Source organism: Oncorhynchus nerka, linkage group LG24, assembly GCF_034236695.1.
Source record: "Oncorhynchus nerka isolate Pitt River linkage group LG24, Oner_Uvic_2.0, whole genome shotgun sequence".
NCBI lineage: Eukaryota > Metazoa > Chordata > Actinopteri > Salmoniformes > Salmonidae > Oncorhynchus > Oncorhynchus nerka.
The window spans coordinates 81845748-81866909 of record NC_088419.1 but is presented as its reverse complement, the minus strand read 5'-3'; the positions used below and the strand labels follow the sequence as shown (position 1 = coordinate 81866909).

Genomic DNA, 21162 nt, shown 5'->3' with positions numbered 1-21162 from the left:
GCTAAGAGCATTTCTTTCCCCTTTTAATTACTTTCGGTAAACACCTAATATTCTGGAAAGTTATATTTAACCGATGTCATCCTCTTAAATGTAAGTAAAGCCTTAAAGAAACAATTGCATGTTGCTGCGACATCCTAAATATTACATCATCATCATGTTGTATCATGACAGGGTTAAGGTCCTTGCTCAATGGCACATCAACAGATTTTTCACCTAGTCGGCTTGGGGATTCAAACCGGCAACCTTTCGGTTAATGACCCAACGCTCTGAACCGCTAGGTTACCTGCTGTCCTATTGCTATACAAACCCTAGCCAAACCTACATTACCCAGAGACAATGAAGTGCTGTAGCTATCCAGGAGTGTAGGCAATCCCGTTGCCCAACACCATCCAGAGTTGATATATAGCTTACTGTTTACTTAATAAGGGTGTATAGTAGTAGTGTGTTTCTGATGCCCTACAGTATACTTCCCAAGACTTATCCCCAATAACCTTATGTAATGCTTTTAATAACATTACTTATCACTAATACGGCAATTATTGGACCCAGCACAGCCTGAGGCGTGTGTGTGTGTGTGTGTGTGTATGCATGTGTGTACGTCCTGTTGTTTTCATCATGGGTCAGAGCGAGCCCTGAGGCGTGTGTGTGTGTGTGTATGCGTGTCTGTACGTCCTGTTGTTTTCATCATGGGTCAGAGCGAGCCCTGAGGCGTGTGTGTGTGTGTGTGTGTGTGTGTGTGTGTGTGTGTGTGTGTGTGTGTGTGTGTGTGTGTGTGTGTGTGTGTGTGTGTGTGCATGTGTGTACGTCCTGTTGTTTTCATCATGGGTCAGAGCGAGCCCTGAGGCGTTTGCTTTGATCTTAAAGTAAGTGTTTGACCACGTTTAATGTACTTAATCTCTGTGAACTGGAAAGAGAGAGAGAGTAAGAGAGGATGTTAATGGCTACTATTGTTTTGCGATGTGAGATGGGTTTGTATGAGGAGGCTGCTCGGGCTGCCTGAGCTTTAGAATTACCCGCCCGTATATCCTGGCCCGGCCTGATGGACCTGCTCTATCTTACACAGTACACTGACCTTAGGACCAATGATGTAATCAGCCATAGAGTGCATACTCATCTGGCATGCTGTCACGTTCTGACCTTAGTTCCTTTGTTATGTCTTTGTTTTAATATGGTCAGGGCGTGAGTTGGGTGGGTTGTCTATGTTCCGTTTTCTATGTTGTGTTTTTGCATTTGGCCTGGTATGGTTCTCAAATAGAGGCAGGTGTCGTTAGTTGTCTCTGATTGAGAATCATACTTAGGTAGCCTTTTTCCACCTGTGTTTCGTGGGTGTTTATTTTTCCATTTCAGTGTTTGCACCATTCGGGACTGTTTCGGTTTTCTTTTTGTTTCTCTTGTTCTTTTGTATTTTGTATTCATTAAATAATTAAATCATTATGGATACGTACCACGCTGCATTTTGGTCCGATCCTTGCTACTCCTTGTCAGAAGAAGAGGACGAGAATCGTTACACATGCTATTACACACATCACTGCATCCTGCTCTTACATAGGCCGCAAACATGCATCTGTGGCCCCAGGCTGGTCTCCTGAATCAGATGGTGTCTTTTAAATCAAATCAGTTCAAATTGTATTGGTCACATACACATATTTAGCAGATGTTATTGTGGGTGTAGCGAAATACTACAATTCAATTCACAACAATACACACAAACATAAAAGTAAACTAATGGAATTAAGAAACAGATAAATATTAGATCGAGCAATGTTGGAGTGGCATTGACTAAAATACAGTAGTATAGAATACAGAATATACATATGGGATGAGTAAAGTAGTATGTAAACATTGTTAAAGTGGTGTTCCATTATTAAAGTGACCAGTGATTCCAAGTCTATGTACATAGGGCAGCAGACTCTAAGGTGCAGGATTGAGTAACCGAGTGGAAGCCGGCTAGTGATGGCTGTTTAACAGTCTGATGGCCTTGAGATAGAAGCTGTTTTTCAGTCTCTCAGTCCCAGCTTTGATGCACCTGTACTGACCTCGCCTTCTGGATGATAGCGGTGTGAACAGGCAGTGGCTCGGGTGGTTGTTGTCCTTGATGATCTTTTTGGCCTTCCTGTGACATCGGGTGCTGTAGGTGTCATGGAGGGCAGGTAGTTTTTCCCCCAGTGATGCGTTGGGCAGACCGCACCACCCTCTGCAGGGCCCTGTGGTTGCAGGCGGTGCAGTTGCCGTACCAGGCGGTGATGCAGCCCGACGGGATGCTCTCATTTGTGCGTCTGGAAAAGTTTGAGGGTTTCAGGTAACAAGACACATTCCTTCAGCCTCCTGAGGTTGTAGAGGTGCTGTTGCGCCTTCTTCACCACACTGTCTGTGTGGGTGGACCATTTCAGGTCGTCAGTGATGTGTATGCCAAGGAACTTAAAGCTTTCCACCTTCTCCACTGTGGTCCCGTCGATGTGGATAGGGGTGTGCTCCCTCTGCTGTTTCCTGAAGTCCACGATGATCTCCTTTGTTTGGTTGACATTGAGTGAGAGGTTGCTTTCCTGACACCATACTCCCAGGGCCCTCACCTCCTCCCTGTAGGCTGTCTCGTCATTGTTGGTAATCAGGCCTAGTACTGTGTCATCTGCAAACTTGATGATTGAGTTGGAGACATGCAAGGCCACGCAGTCATGGGTGAACAGGGAGTACAGGAGGGGGCTGAGCACGCACCCTTGTGGGGCCCCTGTGTTGATGATCTGATGGCCTTGTGTGTGTGTGTGTGTGTGTGTGTGTGTGTGTGTGTGTGTGTGTGTGTGTGTGTGTGTGTGTGTGTGTGTGTGTGTGCACCAGAAGACTCCTCCCCCCAGTTTTTGTCAGTTATGCCTAGAGTTTCATGATGTGTCACTAACCTGTCCACTAACCTGGAATCGATGTGTAGTACTTCCTGTTAGAATTAAAACTAGAATCACAGCATATCTCAGTCTTGGATGTTTATTATGAAATACTGTTTGAAGTCTGAATGTGGCTCTGATGGTCTCATCATTTCACTGTTCTCTGTGTTCTCTGAGAGGTCACAGAGTACTCACATGAATCTTGATGTCACAGAGTACTCACATGAATCGTAATGTCACAGAGTACACATGAACAGTGATGTCAAAGAGTACTCACATGAATCTTAATGTCACAAAGTACTCACATGAATCTTGTTGTCACAGAGTACTCACATGAACAGTAATGTCATTGTTTGGCAGCAACTTGATACAGCAACTTGTGTTTTTACAAGGCAGATTCTAATTCATATGTTATCTGTCTCTTTTGACACAATGCAAACCAATGATGGAAAGTTGCCATTCCAGACCATCTTCATAATGTAGTCTAGAATTTTCTGCAGACCTGAAATTAGAGGAACTAGAATTAGAACAACTTTTATTTTCCATAGGAACGTCATTTGTAGTGTCAGTTGGTTGTACATACAGGGACCAAAGTAGAAGCCCAGGCTTCTGTTTGGTTCTGGCCTGTAGATGGAAAGTAATACCATATATAGAATGATAATAATAAATGCCAATTAACTATTTTATCCAAAGTGACTTACAGTACAGTCATGTGTGCATACATTTGATGTACTGGTGGCCCCAGCAGGAATCAAACCCACGACCCTTGGCGTTGCAAGCGTCATGCTCTACCGACTGAGCCTCGCAGGACCAGTGGAAAGATAGATGTAGTAACTTTGTTCGTAACATTATGTTTTCTATGTATTGTGTTGCAGCTTTGACGTGGAGAATGGCCCATCAGCCAGCTGCAGTCCATTGGACCCTTCAGCGTCTCCCGGGTCAGGCCTGGTCCTACACACCAACTTCCCTGGACACAACCAGCGCAGAGAGTCCTTCCTCTACCGCTCAGACAGTGACTACGAACTCTCGCCCAAGTCCATGTCCCGAAACTCCTCCATCGCATCCGAACTGTAAGTTACCACACACGCACGCACGCACATGCACTCACTTACAAACACTCTCCTCACACACACACATCTCTTACTGTATTGTCCAGGTGGCTGCTATGGACTGACACACACACGCACACACACACACACACCATGAAGTGATCTGGTTGTTCTGATGATTTTGTTTTAGGGACCATTTATCTCAGAATTTTTTCATTGCGACCAAAGAGAACAGACATCATTTTTAGCAAGCCTCTCCCTTATCGAATGAATTAGGCACTTTACTATGTTTATTATGTAGGGTACAGTAAACTTCTCATTGTCCTGTTGATTTTTGTCACACTGCACATTAGCCTATTAAACATATGCATTTTTAAACCGTTTTTTTGTTTTTTATTGAATTCAATCATTTATTTTTACCACTGTAGATGCTGTGTTTTTATTTTTAGAATACAGTTCTCTGCTAACAGTAGTGATGGACATTGGTCACAGCAGTTCACGCATTGATGAGCCATTAAATTGGGCAATAGCCAGCCGAAATCCTCATAATAGCTCATCCAGATACAATGACAAATGCAACAACCCCTACAAATATGTAAATGTATTATAATCCACATAGTAATTCACCCTACAAAAATCCCAGAATTTCTGGCTCTAATTTCTTGGTGTAAATACATTTGAACGTTGTGCTGATCGGTCTATAGAATAATTTGCATAATTTAGTGGAATTAAATTTGCCTGTGTGTCTATTTTTATTCTTCAACTGGTAATTGAAGTGCGCCTCCCATTCACCATTCAGGTGCAGGCTACAGGCTATCAGTGCGCCACCCAACACTTTACAATGTGAGCTGGAGGCATTTTGAATACATGTTTTCACAAGTGTAGCAGGTTGTGAACTCTACAAATGTTTCCACTCCGAGAATGAGAATGGTAAATGACTGGAATTAACACATTCATTCAATACATTGGAATACAAAAGAAGCCATCCACCCATGATTGTCACGCCTTGGTCTTAGTATTTTGTGTTTTCTTTATTTATTTGGTCAGGCCAGGGTGTGACATGGGTTCATTTTGTGGTGTGTTTTTGTATTGGGGTTTTAGTAGGTATTGGGATTGTGGCTGAGTAGGGTTATCTAGGAAAGTCTATGGTTGCCTGAGGCGGTTCTTAATCAGAGGCAGGTGATTTTCGTTGTCTCTGATTGGGAACCATATTTAGGCAGCCATATTCTTTGAGTGTTTCGTGGGTGATTGTTCCTGTCTCAGTGTTTTGTATTTCACCAGATAGGCTGTATAGGTTTTACATTTACATTACATTTAAGTCATTTAGCAGACGCTCTTATCCAGAGCGACTTACAAATTGGTGCATTCACCTTATGACATCCAGTGGAACAGTAGTGCATCTAAATCTTTTAAGGGGGGTGAGAGGGATTACTTTATCCTATCCTAGGTATTCCTTAAAGAGGTGGGGTTTCAGGTGTCTCCGGAAGGTGGTGATTGACTCCGCTGTCCTGGCGTCGTGAGGGAGTTTGTTCCACCATTGGGGGGCCAGAGCAGCGAACAGTTTTGACTGGGCTGAGCGGGAACTGTACTTCCTCAGTGGTAGGGAGGCGAGCAGGCCAGAGGTGGATGAACGCAGTGCCCTTGTTTGGGTGTAGGGCCTGATCAGAGCCTGGAGGTACTGAGGTGCCGTTCCCCTCACAGCTCCGTAGGCAAGCACCATGGTCTTGTAGCGGATGCGAGCTTCAACTGGAAGCCAGTGGAGAGAGCGGAGGAGCGGGGTGACGTGAGAGAACTTGGGAAGGTTGAACACCAGACGGGCTGCGGCGTTCTGGATGAGTTGTAGGGGTTTAATGGCACAGGCAGGGAGCCCAGCCAACAGCGAGTTGCAGTAATCCAGACGGGAGATGACAAGTGCCTGGATTAGGACCTGCGCCGCTTCCTGTGTGAGGCAGGGTCGTACTCTGCGGATGTTGTAGAGCATGAACCTACAGGAACGGGCCACCGTCTTGATGTTAGTTGAGAACGACAGGGTGTTGTCCAGGATCACGCCAAGGTTCTTAGCGCTCTGGGAGGAGGACACAATGGAGTTGTCAACCGTGATGGCGAGATCATGGAACGGGCAGTCCTTCCCCGGGAGGAAGAGCAGCTCCGTCTTGCCGAGGTTCAGCTTGAGGTGGTGATCCGTCATCCACACTGATATGTCTGCCAGACATGCAGAGATGCGATTCGCCACCTGGTTTTCACGTTCCGTTTGTTGTTTTGTATTTTCGTGTGTCATCTTCATTAAAGATGTATCGTAATAACCACGCTGCATTTTGGTCCGACTCTCCTTCAACGGAAGAAAGCCGTAACAATGATGGGCTATTAGCAGGACAAAAGCCTCTTGACAAGTTAATGAACATTTTTAGGGACTTGAAATGTATTTTTGGATGTTTATTGGATGTTTGCCTACTAATGATACTAATGATAGCTCCATGTCATTTCAATAAAAACCTAGAACCCACCTGTCTCAGAATTTACTGAAATACGTTTATTTTACACAATCATTAGGCCTACATTAAGATAAATATCATAAAAGATAAAAACTTACTGAACATGTCATCCTCCAAGCTCCATGAAGCTCTGCTGCGCGGTATGCATATTAACAGTAGATTAGCTGGGACTCAAAGAGTAGCCTACCAAACATGATACTAAGACAATTTATTTCAAAAGAACAAAATAGCATGTTTTAAGATGTATTTCTCTGTGCAATAGTAGCTGAGGCTATAGTTGCTTCATGTCAACGAAACTCATTAACTTGTTCTGCTCTGGAGGATAGGGTATAGCAGTCAAAACATCTGGTCTGCATGGACCTCTGATAGGGTATAGCAATCAAAACATCTGGTCTGCGTGGACCTCTGATAGGGTATAGCAATCAAAACATCTGGTCTGCATGGACCTCTGATAGGGTATAGCAATCAAAACATCTGGTCTGCATGGACCTCTGATAGGGTATAGCAATCAAAACATCTGGTCTGCATGGACCTCTGATAGGGTATAGCAATCAAAACATATGATCTACATGGACCTCTGATAGGGTATAGCAATCAAAACATCTGGTCTACATGGACCTCTGATAGGGTATAGCAGTCAAAACATCTGGTCTACATGGACCTCTGATAGGGTATAGCAGTCAAAACATCTGGTCTACATGGACCTCTGATAGGGTATAGCAATCAAAACATCTGGTCTGCGTGGACCTCTGATAGGGTATAGCAATCAAAACATCTGGTCTGCATGGACCTCTGATAGGGTATAGCAATCAAAACTTCTGGTCTGCGTGGACCTCTGATAGGGTATAGCAATCAAAACATCTGGTCTGCGTGGACCTCTGATAGGGTATAACAATCAAAACATCTGGTCTACATGGACCTCTGATAGGGTATAGCAATCAAAACATCTGGTCTGCGTGGACCTCTGATAGGGTATAACAATCAAAACATCTGGTCTGCGTGGACCTCTGATAGGGTATAGCAATCAAAACATCTGGTCTACATGGACCTCTGATAGGGTATAGCAATCAAAACATCTGGTCTACATGGACCTCTGATAGGGTATAGCAATCAAAACATCTGGTCTGCATGGACCTCTGATAGGGTATAGCAATCAAAACATCTGGTCTGCATGGACCTCTGATAGGGTATAGCAATCAAAACATCTGGTCTGCATGGACCTCTGATAGGGTATAGCAATCAAAACATATGATCTACATGGACCTCTGATAGGGTATAGCAATCAAAACATCTGGTCTACATGGACCTCTGATAGGGTATAGCAATCAAAACATCTGGTCTACATGGACCTCTGATAGGGTATAACAATCAAAACATATGGTCTACATGGACCTCTGATAGGGTATAGCAATCAAAACATATGGTCTACATGGACCTCTGATAGGGTATAGCAATCAAAACATCTGGTCTGCATGGACCTCTGATAGGGTATAACAATCAAAACATCTGGTCTACATGGACCTCTGATAGGGTATAGCAGTCAAAACATCTGGTCTACATGGACCTCTGATAGGGTATAGCAATCAAAACTTCTGGTCTGCGTGGACCTCTGATAGGGTATAGCAATCAACACTTCTGGTCTGCGTGGACCTCTGATAGGGTATAGCAATCAAAACGTCTGGTCTACGTGGACCTCTGATAGGGTATAGCAATCAAAAAACATGGATCTGGTCTCAAAACATGGACCTCTGATAGGGTATAGCAATCAAAAAAACATCTGGTCTGCATGGACCTCTGATAGGGTATAGCAATCAAAACATCTGCATGGACCTCTGCATGGACCTCTGATAGGGTATAGCAATCAAAACATCTGGTCTACATGGACCTCTGATAGGGTATAGCAATCAAAACATCTGGTCTACATGGACCTCTGATAGGGTATAGCAATCAAAACATCTGGTCTACATGGACCTCTGATAGGGTATAACAATCAAAACATATGGTCATGGACCATGGACCTCTGATATGGACCTCTGGTATAGCAATCAAAACATCTGGTCTGGACATGGACCTCTGATAGGGTATAGCAATCAAAACATCTGGTCTGCATGGACCTCTGATAGGGTATAACAATCAAAACATCTGGTCTACATGGACCTCTGATAGGGTATAGCAATCAAAACGTCTGGTCCGTGTGGACCTCTGATAGGGTATAACAATCAAAACATCTGGTCTGCGTGGACCTCTGATAGGGTATAGCAATCAAAACATATGGTCTACATGGACCTCTGATAGGGTATAGCAATCAAAACATCTGGTCTGCATGGACCTCTGATAGGGTATAACAATCAAAACATCTGGTCTACATGGACCTCTGATAGGGTATAGCAGTCAAAACATCTGGTCTACATGGACCTCTGATAGGGTATAGCAATCAAAACTTCTGGTCTGCGTGGACCTCTGATAGGGTATAGCAATCAACACTTCTGGTCTGGTGGACCTCTGATAGGGTATAGCAATCAAAAAACGTCTGGTCCGTGTGGACCTCTGATACTTCTGGTCTGCGTGGACCTCTGTATAACAATCAAAACGTCTGGTCGTGTGGACCTCTGATAGGGTATAACAATCAAAACATCTGGTCCGTGTGGACCTCTGATAGGGTATAGCAATCAAAACGTCTGGTCTACGTGGACCTCTGATAGGGTATAGCAATCAAAATATCTGGTCTGCATGGACCTCTGATAGGGTATAACAATCAAAACGTCTGGTCGCGTGGACCTCTGATAGGGTATAGCAATCAAAACGTCTGGTCCGTGTGGACCTCTGATATGGACCTCTGATATAAGCAATCAAAACATCTGGTCTGCGTGGACCTCTGATAGGGTATAGCAATCAAAACATGATGGTCTACATGGACCTCTGATAGGGTATAGCAATCAAAATCAAAACATCTGGTCTACATGGACCTCTGATAGGGTATAGCAGTCAAAACATCTGGTCTGCAATCAAATGGACCTCTGATGGTCTACATGGACCTCTATAGCAATCAAAACATCTGGTCTGCGTGGACCTCTGATAGGGTATAGCAATCAAAACATCTGGTCTGCGTGGACCTCTGATAGGTATAGCAATCAAAACATCTGGTCTGCGTGGACCTCTGATAGGGTATAGCAATCAAAACATCTGGTCTACATGGACCTCTGATAGGGTATAGCAATCAAAACATCTGGTCTACATGGACCTCTGATAGGGTATAGCAATCAAAACATCTGGTCTCAAAACGTGGACCTCTGATAGGGTATAGCAATCAAAACATCTGGTCTGCATGGACCTCTGATAGGGTATAGCAATCAAAACATCTGGTCTGCATGGACCTCTGATAGGGTATAGCAATCAAAACATCTGGTCTGCATGGACCTCTGATAGGTATAGCAATCAAAACATATGATCTACATGGACCTCTGATAGGGTATAGCAATCAAAACATCTGGTCTACATGGACCTCTGATAGGGTATAGCAATCAAAACATCTGGTCTACATGGACCTCTGATAGGGTATAACAATCAAAACATATGGTCTACATGGACCTCTGATAGGGTATAGCAATCAAAACATATGGTCTACATGGACCTCTGATAGGGTATAGCAATCAAAACATCTGGTCTGCATGGACCTCTGATAGGGTATAACAATCAAAACATCTGGTCTACATGGACCTCTGATAGGGTATAGCAGTCAAAACATCTGGTCTACATGGACCTCTGATAGGGTATAGCAATCAAAACTTCTGGTCTGCAATCAAAACATCGTGGACCTCTGATAGGGTATAGCAATCAACACTTCTGGTCTGCGTGGACCTCTGATAGGGTATAGCAATCAAAACGTCTGGTCTGTGTGTACCTCTGATAGGGTATAACAATCAAAACGTCTGGTCCGTGTGGACCTCTGATAGGGTATAGCAATCAAAACGTCTGGTCTGCGTGGACCTCTGATAGGGTATAGCAATCAAAACATATGATCTACATGGACCTCTGATAGGGTATAGCAATCAAAACATCTGGTCTACATGGACCTCTGATAGGGTATAGCAATCAAAACATCTGGTCTACATGGACCTCTGATAGGGTATAACAATCAAAACATATGGTCTACATGGACCTCTGATAGGGTATAGCAATCAAAACATATGGTCTACATGGACCTCTGATAGGGTATAGCAATCAAAACGTCTGGTCTGCGTGGACCTATGATAGGGTATAGCAATCAAAAACATCTGGTCTGCGTGGACCTCTGATAGGGTATAGCAATCAAAACGTCTGGTCTGCGTGGACCTCTGATAGGGTATAGCAATCAAAACGTCTGGTCCGTGTGGACCTCTGATAGGGTATAACAATCAAAACATCTGGTCTGCGTGGACCTCTGATAGGGTATAGCAATCAAAACATATGGTCTACATGGACCTCTGATAGGGTATAGCAATCAAAACATCTGGTCTGCATGGACCTCTGATAGGGTATAACAATCAAAACATCTGGTCTACATGGACCTCTGATAGGGTATAGCAGTCAAAACATCTGGTCTACATGGACCTCTGATAGGGTATAGCAATCAAAACTTCTGGTCTGCGTGGACCTCTGATAGGGTATAGCAATCAACACTTCTGGTCTGCGTGGACCTCTGATAGGGTATAGCAATCAAAACGTCTGGTCCGTGTGGACCTCTGATAGGGTATAACAATCAAAACGTCTGGTCCGTGTGGACCTCTGATAGGGTATAGCAATCAAAACGTCTGGTCTGCGTGGACCTCTGATAGGGTATAGCAATCAAAATATCTGGTCTGCATGGACCTCTGATAGGGTATAACAATCAAAACGTCTGGTCCGCGTGGACCTCTGATAGGGTATAGCAATCAAAACGTCTGGTCCGTGTGGACCTCTGATAGGGTATAGCAATCAAAACATCTGGTCTGCGTGGACCTCTGATAGGGTATAGCAATCAAAACATGTGGTCTACATGGACCTCTGATAGGGTATAGCAATCAAAACATCTGGTCTACATGGACCTCTGATAGGGTATAGCAGTCAAAACATCTGGTCTGCATGGACCTCTGATAGGGTATAGCAATCAAAACATCTGGTCTGCGTGGACCTCTGATAGGGTATAGCAATCAAAACATCTGGTCTGCGTGGACCTCTGATAGGGTATAGCAATCAAAACATCTGGTCTGCGTGGACCTCTGATAGGGTATAGCAATCAAAACATCTGGTCTACATGGACCTCTGATAGGGTATAGCAATCAAAACATCTGGTCTACATGGACCTCTGATAGGGTATAGCAATCAAAACATCTGGTCTGCGTGGACCTCTGATAGGGTATAGCAATCAAAACATCTGGTCTGCATGGACCTCTGATAGGGTATAGCAATCAAAACATCTGGTCTGCATGGACCTCTGATAGGGTATAGCAATCAAAACATCTGGTCTGCATGGACCTCTGATAGGGTATAGCAATCAAAACATATGATCTACATGGACCTCTGATAGGGTATAGCAATCAAAACATCTGGTCTACATGGACCTCTGATAGGGTATAGCAATCAAAACATCTGGTCTACATGGACCTCTGATAGGGTATAACAATCAAAACATATGGTCTACATGGACCTCTGATAGGGTATAGCAATCAAAACATATGGTCTACATGGACCTCTGATAGGGTATAGCAATCAAAACATCTGGTCTGCATGGACCTCTGATAGGGTATAACAATCAAAACATCTGGTCTACATGGACCTCTGATAGGGTATAGCAGTCAAAACATCTGGTCTACATGGACCTCTGATAGGGTATAGCAATCAACACTTCTGGTCTGCGTGGACCTCTGATAGGGTATAGCAATCAAAACGTCTGGTCCGTGTGGACCTCTGATAGGGTATAGCAATCAACACTTCTGGTCTGCGTGGACCTCTGATAGGGTATAGCAATCAAAACGTCTGGTCCGTGTGGACCTCTGATAGGGTATAACAATCAAAACGTCTGGTCCGTGTGGACCTCTGATAGGGTATAGCAATCAAAACGTCTGGTCCGTGTGGACCTCTGATAGGGTATAGCAATCAAAACATCTGGTCTGCGTGGACCTCTGATAGGGTATAGCAATCAAAACATATGGTCTGCATGGACCTCTGATAGGGTATAGCAATCAAAACATCTGGTCTACATGGACCTCTGATAGGGTATAGCAATCAAAACATCTGGTCTACATGGACCTCTGATAGGGTATAGCAATCAAAACGTCTGGTCTGCGTGGACCTCTGATAGGGTTTAACAATCAAAACATATGGTCTGCATGGACCTCTGATAGGGTATAGCAATCAAAACGTCTGGTCCGTGTGGACCTCTGATAGGGTATAGCAATCAAAACGTCTGGTCCGTGTGGACCTCTGTAGGATAATTTGGGTAAGCAAGCTTCATGAAGACGCCCTCAAAGATGCCCAATGGTGGTTTCAACGAGAATTAACGGGAACAATGGCTGACAATAAAATACCATTACGTGATGTGCTGTAACATGCTGTACCATCCTGCAAGCTGTGCTGTGCTGCAGTATTTCTTTTCATTTGACATTTATTTAACTAGGCAAGTCAGTTCAGAACAAATTGTTATTTACAATGGCAATCTACCCTTGGCAAACCCTCCCCTAACCTGGACGACATTGGGCCAATTGTGTGCCGCCCTATGGGTGTCAGATCTCCCCAAGGAGATGTGGGTGTGGAGTCAGGCGCAGGAGAAACAAGTTCCGAAGGAAAAGGGTGTTTTATTCAACAAGCTCAAAATAACAGGACACCGGACCACAACAGTAGACACAAAACCCCACTCAGACACAGTCAAGGGAAAAACCACCTGTTAAAAATGTACTAAAGAAAATGCAACCCAAAACTAACTGACAGTCAAACGAAAACAATCCCGCACAAAAACCCAAAGCAAATGTTGAGATAAATACCCCCCCAATTAACCAAAATGAAACCATGTGAAACACAAAACAGACATAACCAATAAAAGGAAAAAGGCAGCTAGTAGACCATCGACGACGACCGCCGAGCGCCTCCCGAACAGGGAGAAGAGCCACCTTCGGTGGAAGTCGTGACAATGGGACTCTGTCACGGTTGTGTGGAGAGACGGACCAAGGCACAGCGTGCTCTGAATTCCACATCTTTATTTTTGTTAAACTTACAAAAACAAAAAGGAAACCAACAACGAACCGTAACATAAGAGGTACAACATGCACTGCTCAAAACAAGATCCCAAAAAACACAGTGGGGAAGTGGCTGCCTAAATATGATCCCCAATCAGAGACAACGATAAACAGCTGCCTCTGATTGGGAACCATACCAGGCCAACATAGATAGGAACACCTAGATAGGAACACCCCCCCTAGTCACACACCGACCTAACCAAAATAGAGAATAAAAAGGCTCTCTATGGTCAGGGCGTGACAGACTCCCATTCACTGCCAGTTGTGATACAGCCTGGAATTGGACCAGGGTCTGTAGTGACATCTCTTGCACTGAGATGCAGTGCCTTAGACCGCCACACGAGAGTATGATGCAACTTTTAACGGAAGAACCACTGTAGGGCTAATTTGGTTGTGGGGTACGTACAGTAGGGGTCATTTGTCTGTGGGGTACGTAGAGGTCATTTGGCTGTTGGTCAGTCACAAGATTCCTGTTTGTCCTCAAAGTCTTAACTACAGGCACAGTTTAGGGAATTGGGACCTTCGTTACTCATAACTGACACATACTTTCAAAATGACTACCTCCCTGGATGTGGTTTAAAGATACGTTCTTTCCCCTGGTGTTGAAACAGTGGACTGATTGAGCCCATTAAACCTGACGTGTGTATGACACTGTTAACAGTCTTAGGAATGCTTTCTGAATGATGTTCAGGATGTGTTGTTGACATGTTTTTGTTTGTGTTTACAGACATGGTGATGACCTGATAGTAACGCCTTTTGCTCAGGTAAATATGATCCCAGCTCACCTGTCCTTAAACCCAGTCGCTAACACCCCTACATTCAGAACATCTGTGTCTTTCCATACTTGCTGGTGTAAGTAATGGCTAAACATGTTCTCTTTCTGTCCAGGTCCTCGCAAGCCTTCGAAGTGTAAGAAATAACTTCACAGTCCTGACCAATGTCCAATGTGCTTCAAACAAGTAAGTGTCCGGTGTTATTGTTTATCTGACTGATTAAGAACACTACCTAATGAATTATGCATAAATACATATACAAATGAGTCTCATGTCTGCTGTGGAGGACAATACACAGCAGCTGTAAATGGGTTGTAGTTTGTATCTCAATCCACAAGAGGGCAGTTGCTACCTATTCCACCCACTCTCGGCCTTGTCTTATTGGAGCTTTTCTCTTTGCATTTAAACTTGTTCACTGTTCAACGCATCATCAAATGAAATCAAATTGTATTTGTCACATGCGCACCCTTACAACTGGTATAGACTTTACTGTGGGGTTGGAACTCGTGAGATGTTGCCCTTCTCAGTCGCCGCCATCCTCAGCCTGTAGAACACATGAACTCAGAACACCATCTTATTATTCTAGGTTTCCACTCCAGATTCCTTCTGCTCCTTGTGTTTTTCTATCGAAGGGTAATGTTAACGCCAGGAGAGAGGTAGTGCACTGCACAGCAGGATGTTAAGCACATGCTTTCTCTTTTTCCTCATGAAAACACTTTAACTACGTCAAGCTATTAGGACACTGTATGAACTCTTTTTGAAGCAGGTTAGCTGTGGGGTGATGGGAGAAAAACAACCCCATTATCACAGACACAGATCACTCATATTTTAGTCAAATAAACAAAATACTAAATCTCATTTTAATTGGTGGAAGTACATTTAAATGAGTAAATTCAACCAGATTTCAACTGCCATTTTTGTAAATGATTATGTTGTGCTTGTTAAGTCATATTTTTGTTATAAGCCTGTCTGAAATGTCTAAAACATAATCCACACATTATAGGCAATGCGTGAATCACATTCCTACAGTGGGGCAAAAAAGTATTTAGTCAGCCACCAATTGTGCAAGTTCTCCCACTTAAAAAGATGAGAGAGGCCTGTAATTTTCATCATAGGTACACTTTAACTATGACAGACAAAATGAGAGAAGAAATCCAGAAAATCACATTGTAGGATTTTTTATGAATTTATTTGCAAATTATGGTGTAAAATAAGTATTTGGTCACCTACAAACAAGCAAGATTTCTGGCTCTCACAGACCTATACTGCATATCCTTATCTTTAAGAGTCTCCTCTGTCCTCCACTCGTTACCTGTATTAATGTCACCTGTTTGAACTTGTTATCAGTATAAAAGACACCTGTCCACAACCTCAAACAGTCACACTCCAAATTCCACTATGGCCAAGACCAAAGAGCTGTCAAAGGACACCAGAAACAAAATTGAAGACCTGCACCAGGCTGGGAAGACTGAATCTGCAATAGGTAAGCATCTTGGTTTGAAGAAATCAACTGTGGGAGCAAATATTAGGAAATGGAAGACATACAAGACCACTGATAATCTCCCTCGATCTGGGGCTCCACGCAAGATCTCACCCCGTGCGGTCAAAATTATCACAAGAACGGTGAGCAAAAATCCCAGAACCACACGGGGGGACCTAGTGAATGACCTGCAGAGAGCTGGGACCAAAGTAATAAAGCCTACCATCAGTAACACACTACGCCGCCAGGGACTCAAATCCTGCAGTGCCAGACGTGTCCCCCTGCTTAAGCCAGTACATGTCCAGGCCCGTCTGAAGATTGCTAGAGAGCATTTGGATGATCCAGAAGAAGATTGGGAGAATGTCATATGGTCAGATGAAACCAAAATATAACTTTTTGGTAAAAACTCAACTCGTCGTGTTTGGAGGACAAAGAATGCTGAGTTGAATCCAAAGAACACCATACCTACTGTGAAGCATGGGGGTGGAAACATCATGCTTTGGGGCTGTTTTTCTGCAAAGGGACCAGGACGACTGATCCGTGTAAAGGAAAGAATGAATGGGGCCTTGTATCGTGAAATTTTGAGTGAAAACCTCCTTCCATCAGCAAGGGCATTGAAGATGAAACGTGGCTGGGTCTTTCAGCATGACAATGATCCCAAACACACCGCCCGGGCAACTAAGGAGTGGCTTCGTAAGAAGCATTTCAAGGTCCTGGAGTGTCCTAGCCAGTCTCCAGATCTCAACCCCATAGAAAATCTTTGGAGGGAGTTGAAAGTTGCCCAGCAACAGCCCCAAAACATCCTTGCTCTAGAGGAGATCTGCATGGAGGAATGGGCCAAAATACCAGCAACAGTGTGTGAAAACCTTGTGAAGACTTACAGAAAACGTTTGACCTCTGTCATTGCCAACAAAGGGTATATAACAAAGTATTGAGATAAACTTTTGTTATTGACCAAATACTTATTTTCCACCATAATTTGCAAATAAATTCATTAAAAATCATACAATGTGATTTTCTGGATTTTTTTTCCTAATTTGTCTGTCATAGTTGAAGTGTACCTATGATGACAATTACAGGCCTCTCTCATCTTTTTAAGTGGGAGAACTTGCACAATTGCTGGCTGACTAAATACTTTTTTGCCCCACTGTATATGCCTTACTATGAAGTGCAGAACATCCTCCTCTAGAATCAGACTGGGACTCAGACTGACTCAGACTTGAACGCATAGCTTCTCCATTGAGTTGATATTGCAGACTAATATTACAAAACAGAAAACGTGTATTATGTATATATTTGTATGTAGGGCATCGTTCCTCCTGCATTCAGATATCACCTGACGGAGTCTGTATTCTGCCTCTAGCTGTAAAGATACTGGAATACAATCTCTGTTCATAAAAAGCTTGTGTTGAATAGCCTGCCATATTGAAAACCAAAGTCCCCCTGACCTACATTCAGCTCTCACACAAACACACATCATGAACGCACCCTCGCAGGAACACACACTGGGATTCGGCTCATTGTACTTTCAGACACACATACTTGCATGCACACATGTCATGCATACATGTTTGAATGCTGGAATGCACACAAACACTCACAGACACACATACTTGCATGCATGCATGCGTGCTTGCAGGCGCACACACACTCTTGTAGACAAACACACTTTCATGCATGCACACACATGCACGGAGCGGCAGGTAGCCTAATGGTTAGAGTGTTGGGCCGGTAACCCATCAAATCCCGAGTTGATGAGGCAAAAATCTGTCCTTCTGCCCCTGAACAAGGCAGCTAACCCAATGTTCCTAGGCCGTCATTGTAAATAAGAATTTGTTCTTAACTGACTTGCCAAGTTAAATAAAAATAAATGCACTCACGTAAACACACAGATCAGATCAGGCAGGTGTGCTTTGAGAGCAATTCCCCTTTTATTCTTCATTTATCTGCTGCCTTTCTTAATCTCTCTCTCTTTCCCGTCCTCTTCTCACTGTAATCCTCACGGACATGTTGGCCTCATTCTTATTCTCCTCTGTCTACCTCTCCTCTGTCTACCTCTCCTCTCTCTCCTCTGTCTCTCCTCTCTGTCTCTCCTCTCCTCTGTCTCTCCTCTCTGTCTCTCCTCTGTCTCTCCTCTCTGTCTTTCCTCTCCTCCGTCTCTCCTCTCCTCTGTCTCTCCTCTGTCTCTCCTCTCCTCTGTCTACCTCTCCTCTCTCTCCTCTCTGTCTCTTCTCTCCTCTGGCTTTCCTCTCTGTCTTCCCTCTCCTCTGTCTCTCTTCTCTGTTTCTCCTCTCCTCTGCCTCCCCTCTGTCTCTCCTCTCCTCTGTCTCTCCTCTATGTCTCTCCTCTCCTCTGTCTCTCCTCTCTGTCTCTCCTCTCCGTCTCTCCTCTCCTCTGTCTCTCCTCTCTGTCTCTCCTCTCTGTCTCGCCTCTCCTCTGTCTCTCCTCTCTGTCTCTCCTCTGTCTCTCCTCTCTGTCTTTCCTCTCCTCCATCTCTCCTCTCCTCTGACTCTCCTCTCCTATGTCTCTCCTCTCCTCTGTCTACCTCTCCTCTCTCTCCTCTCTGTCTCTTCTCTCCTCTGTCTCTCCTCTCTGTCTTCCCTCTCCTCTGTCTCTCTTCTCTGTTTCTCCTCTCCTCTGTGTCTCCTTTCTGTCTCTCCTCTGTCTCTCCTCTCCTCTGTCTCTCCTCTCCTCTGTCTACCTCTCCTCTCACTCCTCTCTGTCTCTCCTCTCCTCTGTCTCTCCTCTCTGTCTTTCCTCTCCTCTGTCTCTCCTCTCTGTCTCTCCTCTCTGTCTCTCCTCTCCTCTGTCTCTCCTCTCTGTCTCTCCTCTCTGTCTCGCCTCTCCTCTGTCTCTCCTCTCTGTCTCTCCTCTGTCTCTCCTCTCTGTCTTTCCTCTCCTCCATCTCTCTCCTCTCTCCTCTGTCTCTCCTCTCCTATGTCTCTCCTCTCCCTCTGTCTACTCTCTCCTCTCTCTCTCTCTCTGTCTCTTCTCTCCTCTGTCTCTCCTCTCTGTCTTCCCTCTCCTCTGTCTCTCTTCTCTGTTTCTCCTCTCCTCTGTGTCTCCTTTCTGTCTCTCCTCTGTCTCTCTCTCCTCTGTCTCTCCTCTCCTCTGTCCTCTCTCCTCTCTCTCTCCTCTCTGTCTCTCCTCTCCTCTGTCTCTCCTCTCTGTCTTTCCTCTCCTCTGTCTCTCCTCTCTGTCTCTCCTCTCTGTCTCTCCTCTCCTCTGTCTCTCCTCTCTGTCTCTCCTCTCTGTCTCTCCTCTCCTCTGTCTCTCCTCTCTGTCTCTCCTCTCCTCTGTCTCTCCTCTCCTCTGTCTCTCCTCTCTCTGTCTCTCCTCTGTCTCTCCTCTCCTAATTTCCTCTCCTCCGTCTCTCCTCTCCTCTCCTCTGTCTACCTCTCCTCTCTCTCCTCTCTGTCTCTTCTCTCCTCTGTCTTTCCTCTCTGTCTTCCCTCTCCTCTGTCTCTCTTCTCTGTTTCTCCTCTCCTCTGTCTCTCCTCTCTGTCTCTCCTCCTCTGTCTCTCCTCTCCTCTGTCTCTCCCTCTCTGTCTCTCTCTCTGTCTCTGTCTCTCCTCTCTGTCTTTCCTCTCCTCCATCTCTCCTCTCCTCTGTCTCTCCTCTCCCTGTCTCTCCTCTCCTCTGTCTACCTCTCCTCTCTCTCCTCTCTGTCTCTTCTCTCCTCTGTCTCTCCTCTCTGTCTTCCCTCTCCTCTGTCTCTCTTCTCTGTTTCTCCTCTCCTCTGTGTCTCCTCTCTGTCTCTCCTCTCCTCTGTCTCTCCTCTCCTCTGTCTCTCCTCTCCTCTCTCTCCTCTCTCTGTCTCTCCTCTCCTCTGTCTCTCCTCTCTGTCTTTCCTCTCCTCTGTCTCTCCTCTCTGTCTCTCCTCTCTGTCTCTCCTCTCCTCTGTCTCTCCTCTCTGTCTCTCCTCTGTCTCTCCTCTCTGTCTTTCCTCTCCTCCGTCTCTCCTCTCCTCTGTCTCTCCTCTCCTCTGTCTCTCCTCTCCTCTGTCTCCTCTCCTCTCTCTCCTCTCTGTCTCTTCTCTCCTCTGTCTCTCCTCTCTGTCTTCCCTCTCCTCTGTCTCTCTTCTCTGTTTCTCCTCTCCTCTGCTGTCTCCCCTCTGTTTCTCCTCTCCTCTGTGTCTCCCCTCTGTCTCTCCTCTCCTCTTTCTCTCCTCTCTGTCTCTCCTCTCCTCTGTCTCTCCTCTCTGTCTCTCCTCTCTGTCTCTCCTCTCCTCTGTCTCTCCTCTCTGTCTCTCCTCTCTGTCTCTCCTCTCTGTCTCTCCTCTCCTCTGTCTCTCCTCTCTGTCTCTCCTCTGTCTCTCCTCTCTGTCTCTCCTCTCCTCTGTCTCTCCTCTCCTCTGTCTACCTCTCCTCTCTCTCCTCTCTGTCTCTTCTCTCCTCTGTCTCTCCTCTCTGTCTCTCCTCTCCTCTGTCTCTCTTCTCTGTTTCTCCTCTCCTCTGTCTCTCCTCTCCTCTGTCTCTCTTCTCTGTCTCTCCTCTCTCTTCTCCCCTGTCTCCTCTCTCTCCTCTCTGTCTCCTCTCTGTCTCTCCTCTCTGTCTCTCCTCTGTCTCTCCTCTCTGTCTCTCCTCCTCTCCTCTGTCTCTCTCTCTCTGTCTTTCCTCTCCTCTGTCTACTGTCTCTCTCTCTCTCTCCTCTCTGTCTCTCCCTCTCCTCTGTCTCTCCTCTCTGTCTCTCCTCTCTCCTGTCTCTCTCTCTCTCTCTCTGTTTCTCCCTCTCCTCTGTCTCCTCTCTGTCTCTCCTCTCCTCTGTCTCTCCTCTCTGTCTCTCCTCTCTGTCTCTCCTCTCCTCTGTCTCTCTCCTCTCTGTCTCTCCTCTCTCTGTCTTTGTCTCTCCTCCTCTCTCCTCCTCTCCTCTGTGTCTCTCTCCTCTGTCTCTCCTCTCCTCTCTCTCCTCTCTGTCTCTTCTCTCCTCTGTCTTTCTCTCTGGCTCTCTCCCTCTCCTCTGTCTCTCTTCTCTGTTTCTCCTCTCTCTCCTCTGTCTCTCCCTCTGTTTCTCCTCTCCCCTGTCTCCCCTCTGTCTCTCCCTCTCCTCTGTCTCTCCTCTCTGTCTCTCCTCTCTGTCTCTCCTCTCCTCTGTCTCTCCTCTCTGTCTCTCCTCTCCTCTGTCTCTCCTCTCTGTCTCTCCTCTGTCTCTCCTCTCTGTCTCTCCTCTCCTCCGTCTCTCCTCTCCTCTGTCTCTCCTCTCCTCTGTCTCTCCTCTCCTCTGTCTACCTCTCCTCTCTCTCCTC

General features: G+C 45.3%; 1 protein-coding gene across 3 annotated transcripts in view; it reads left to right on the top strand.

Moving 5' to 3' along the window:
• Nucleotides 1-21162, top strand: part of pde4ba (phosphodiesterase 4B, cAMP-specific a) — a 346990-nt gene that overhangs the window by 239224 nt on the left and 86604 nt on the right. For all 3 annotated transcript variants that reach the window (XM_065009204.1, XM_065009203.1, XM_065009205.1), the window contains 3 exons: nucleotides 3749-3943; nucleotides 14392-14428; nucleotides 14553-14623. In XM_065009204.1, coding sequence (XP_064865276.1) covers nucleotides 3749-3943; nucleotides 14392-14428; nucleotides 14553-14623 — 303 coding nt within the window. The remainder of the gene's footprint in view (nucleotides 1-3748; nucleotides 3944-14391; nucleotides 14429-14552; nucleotides 14624-21162) is intronic.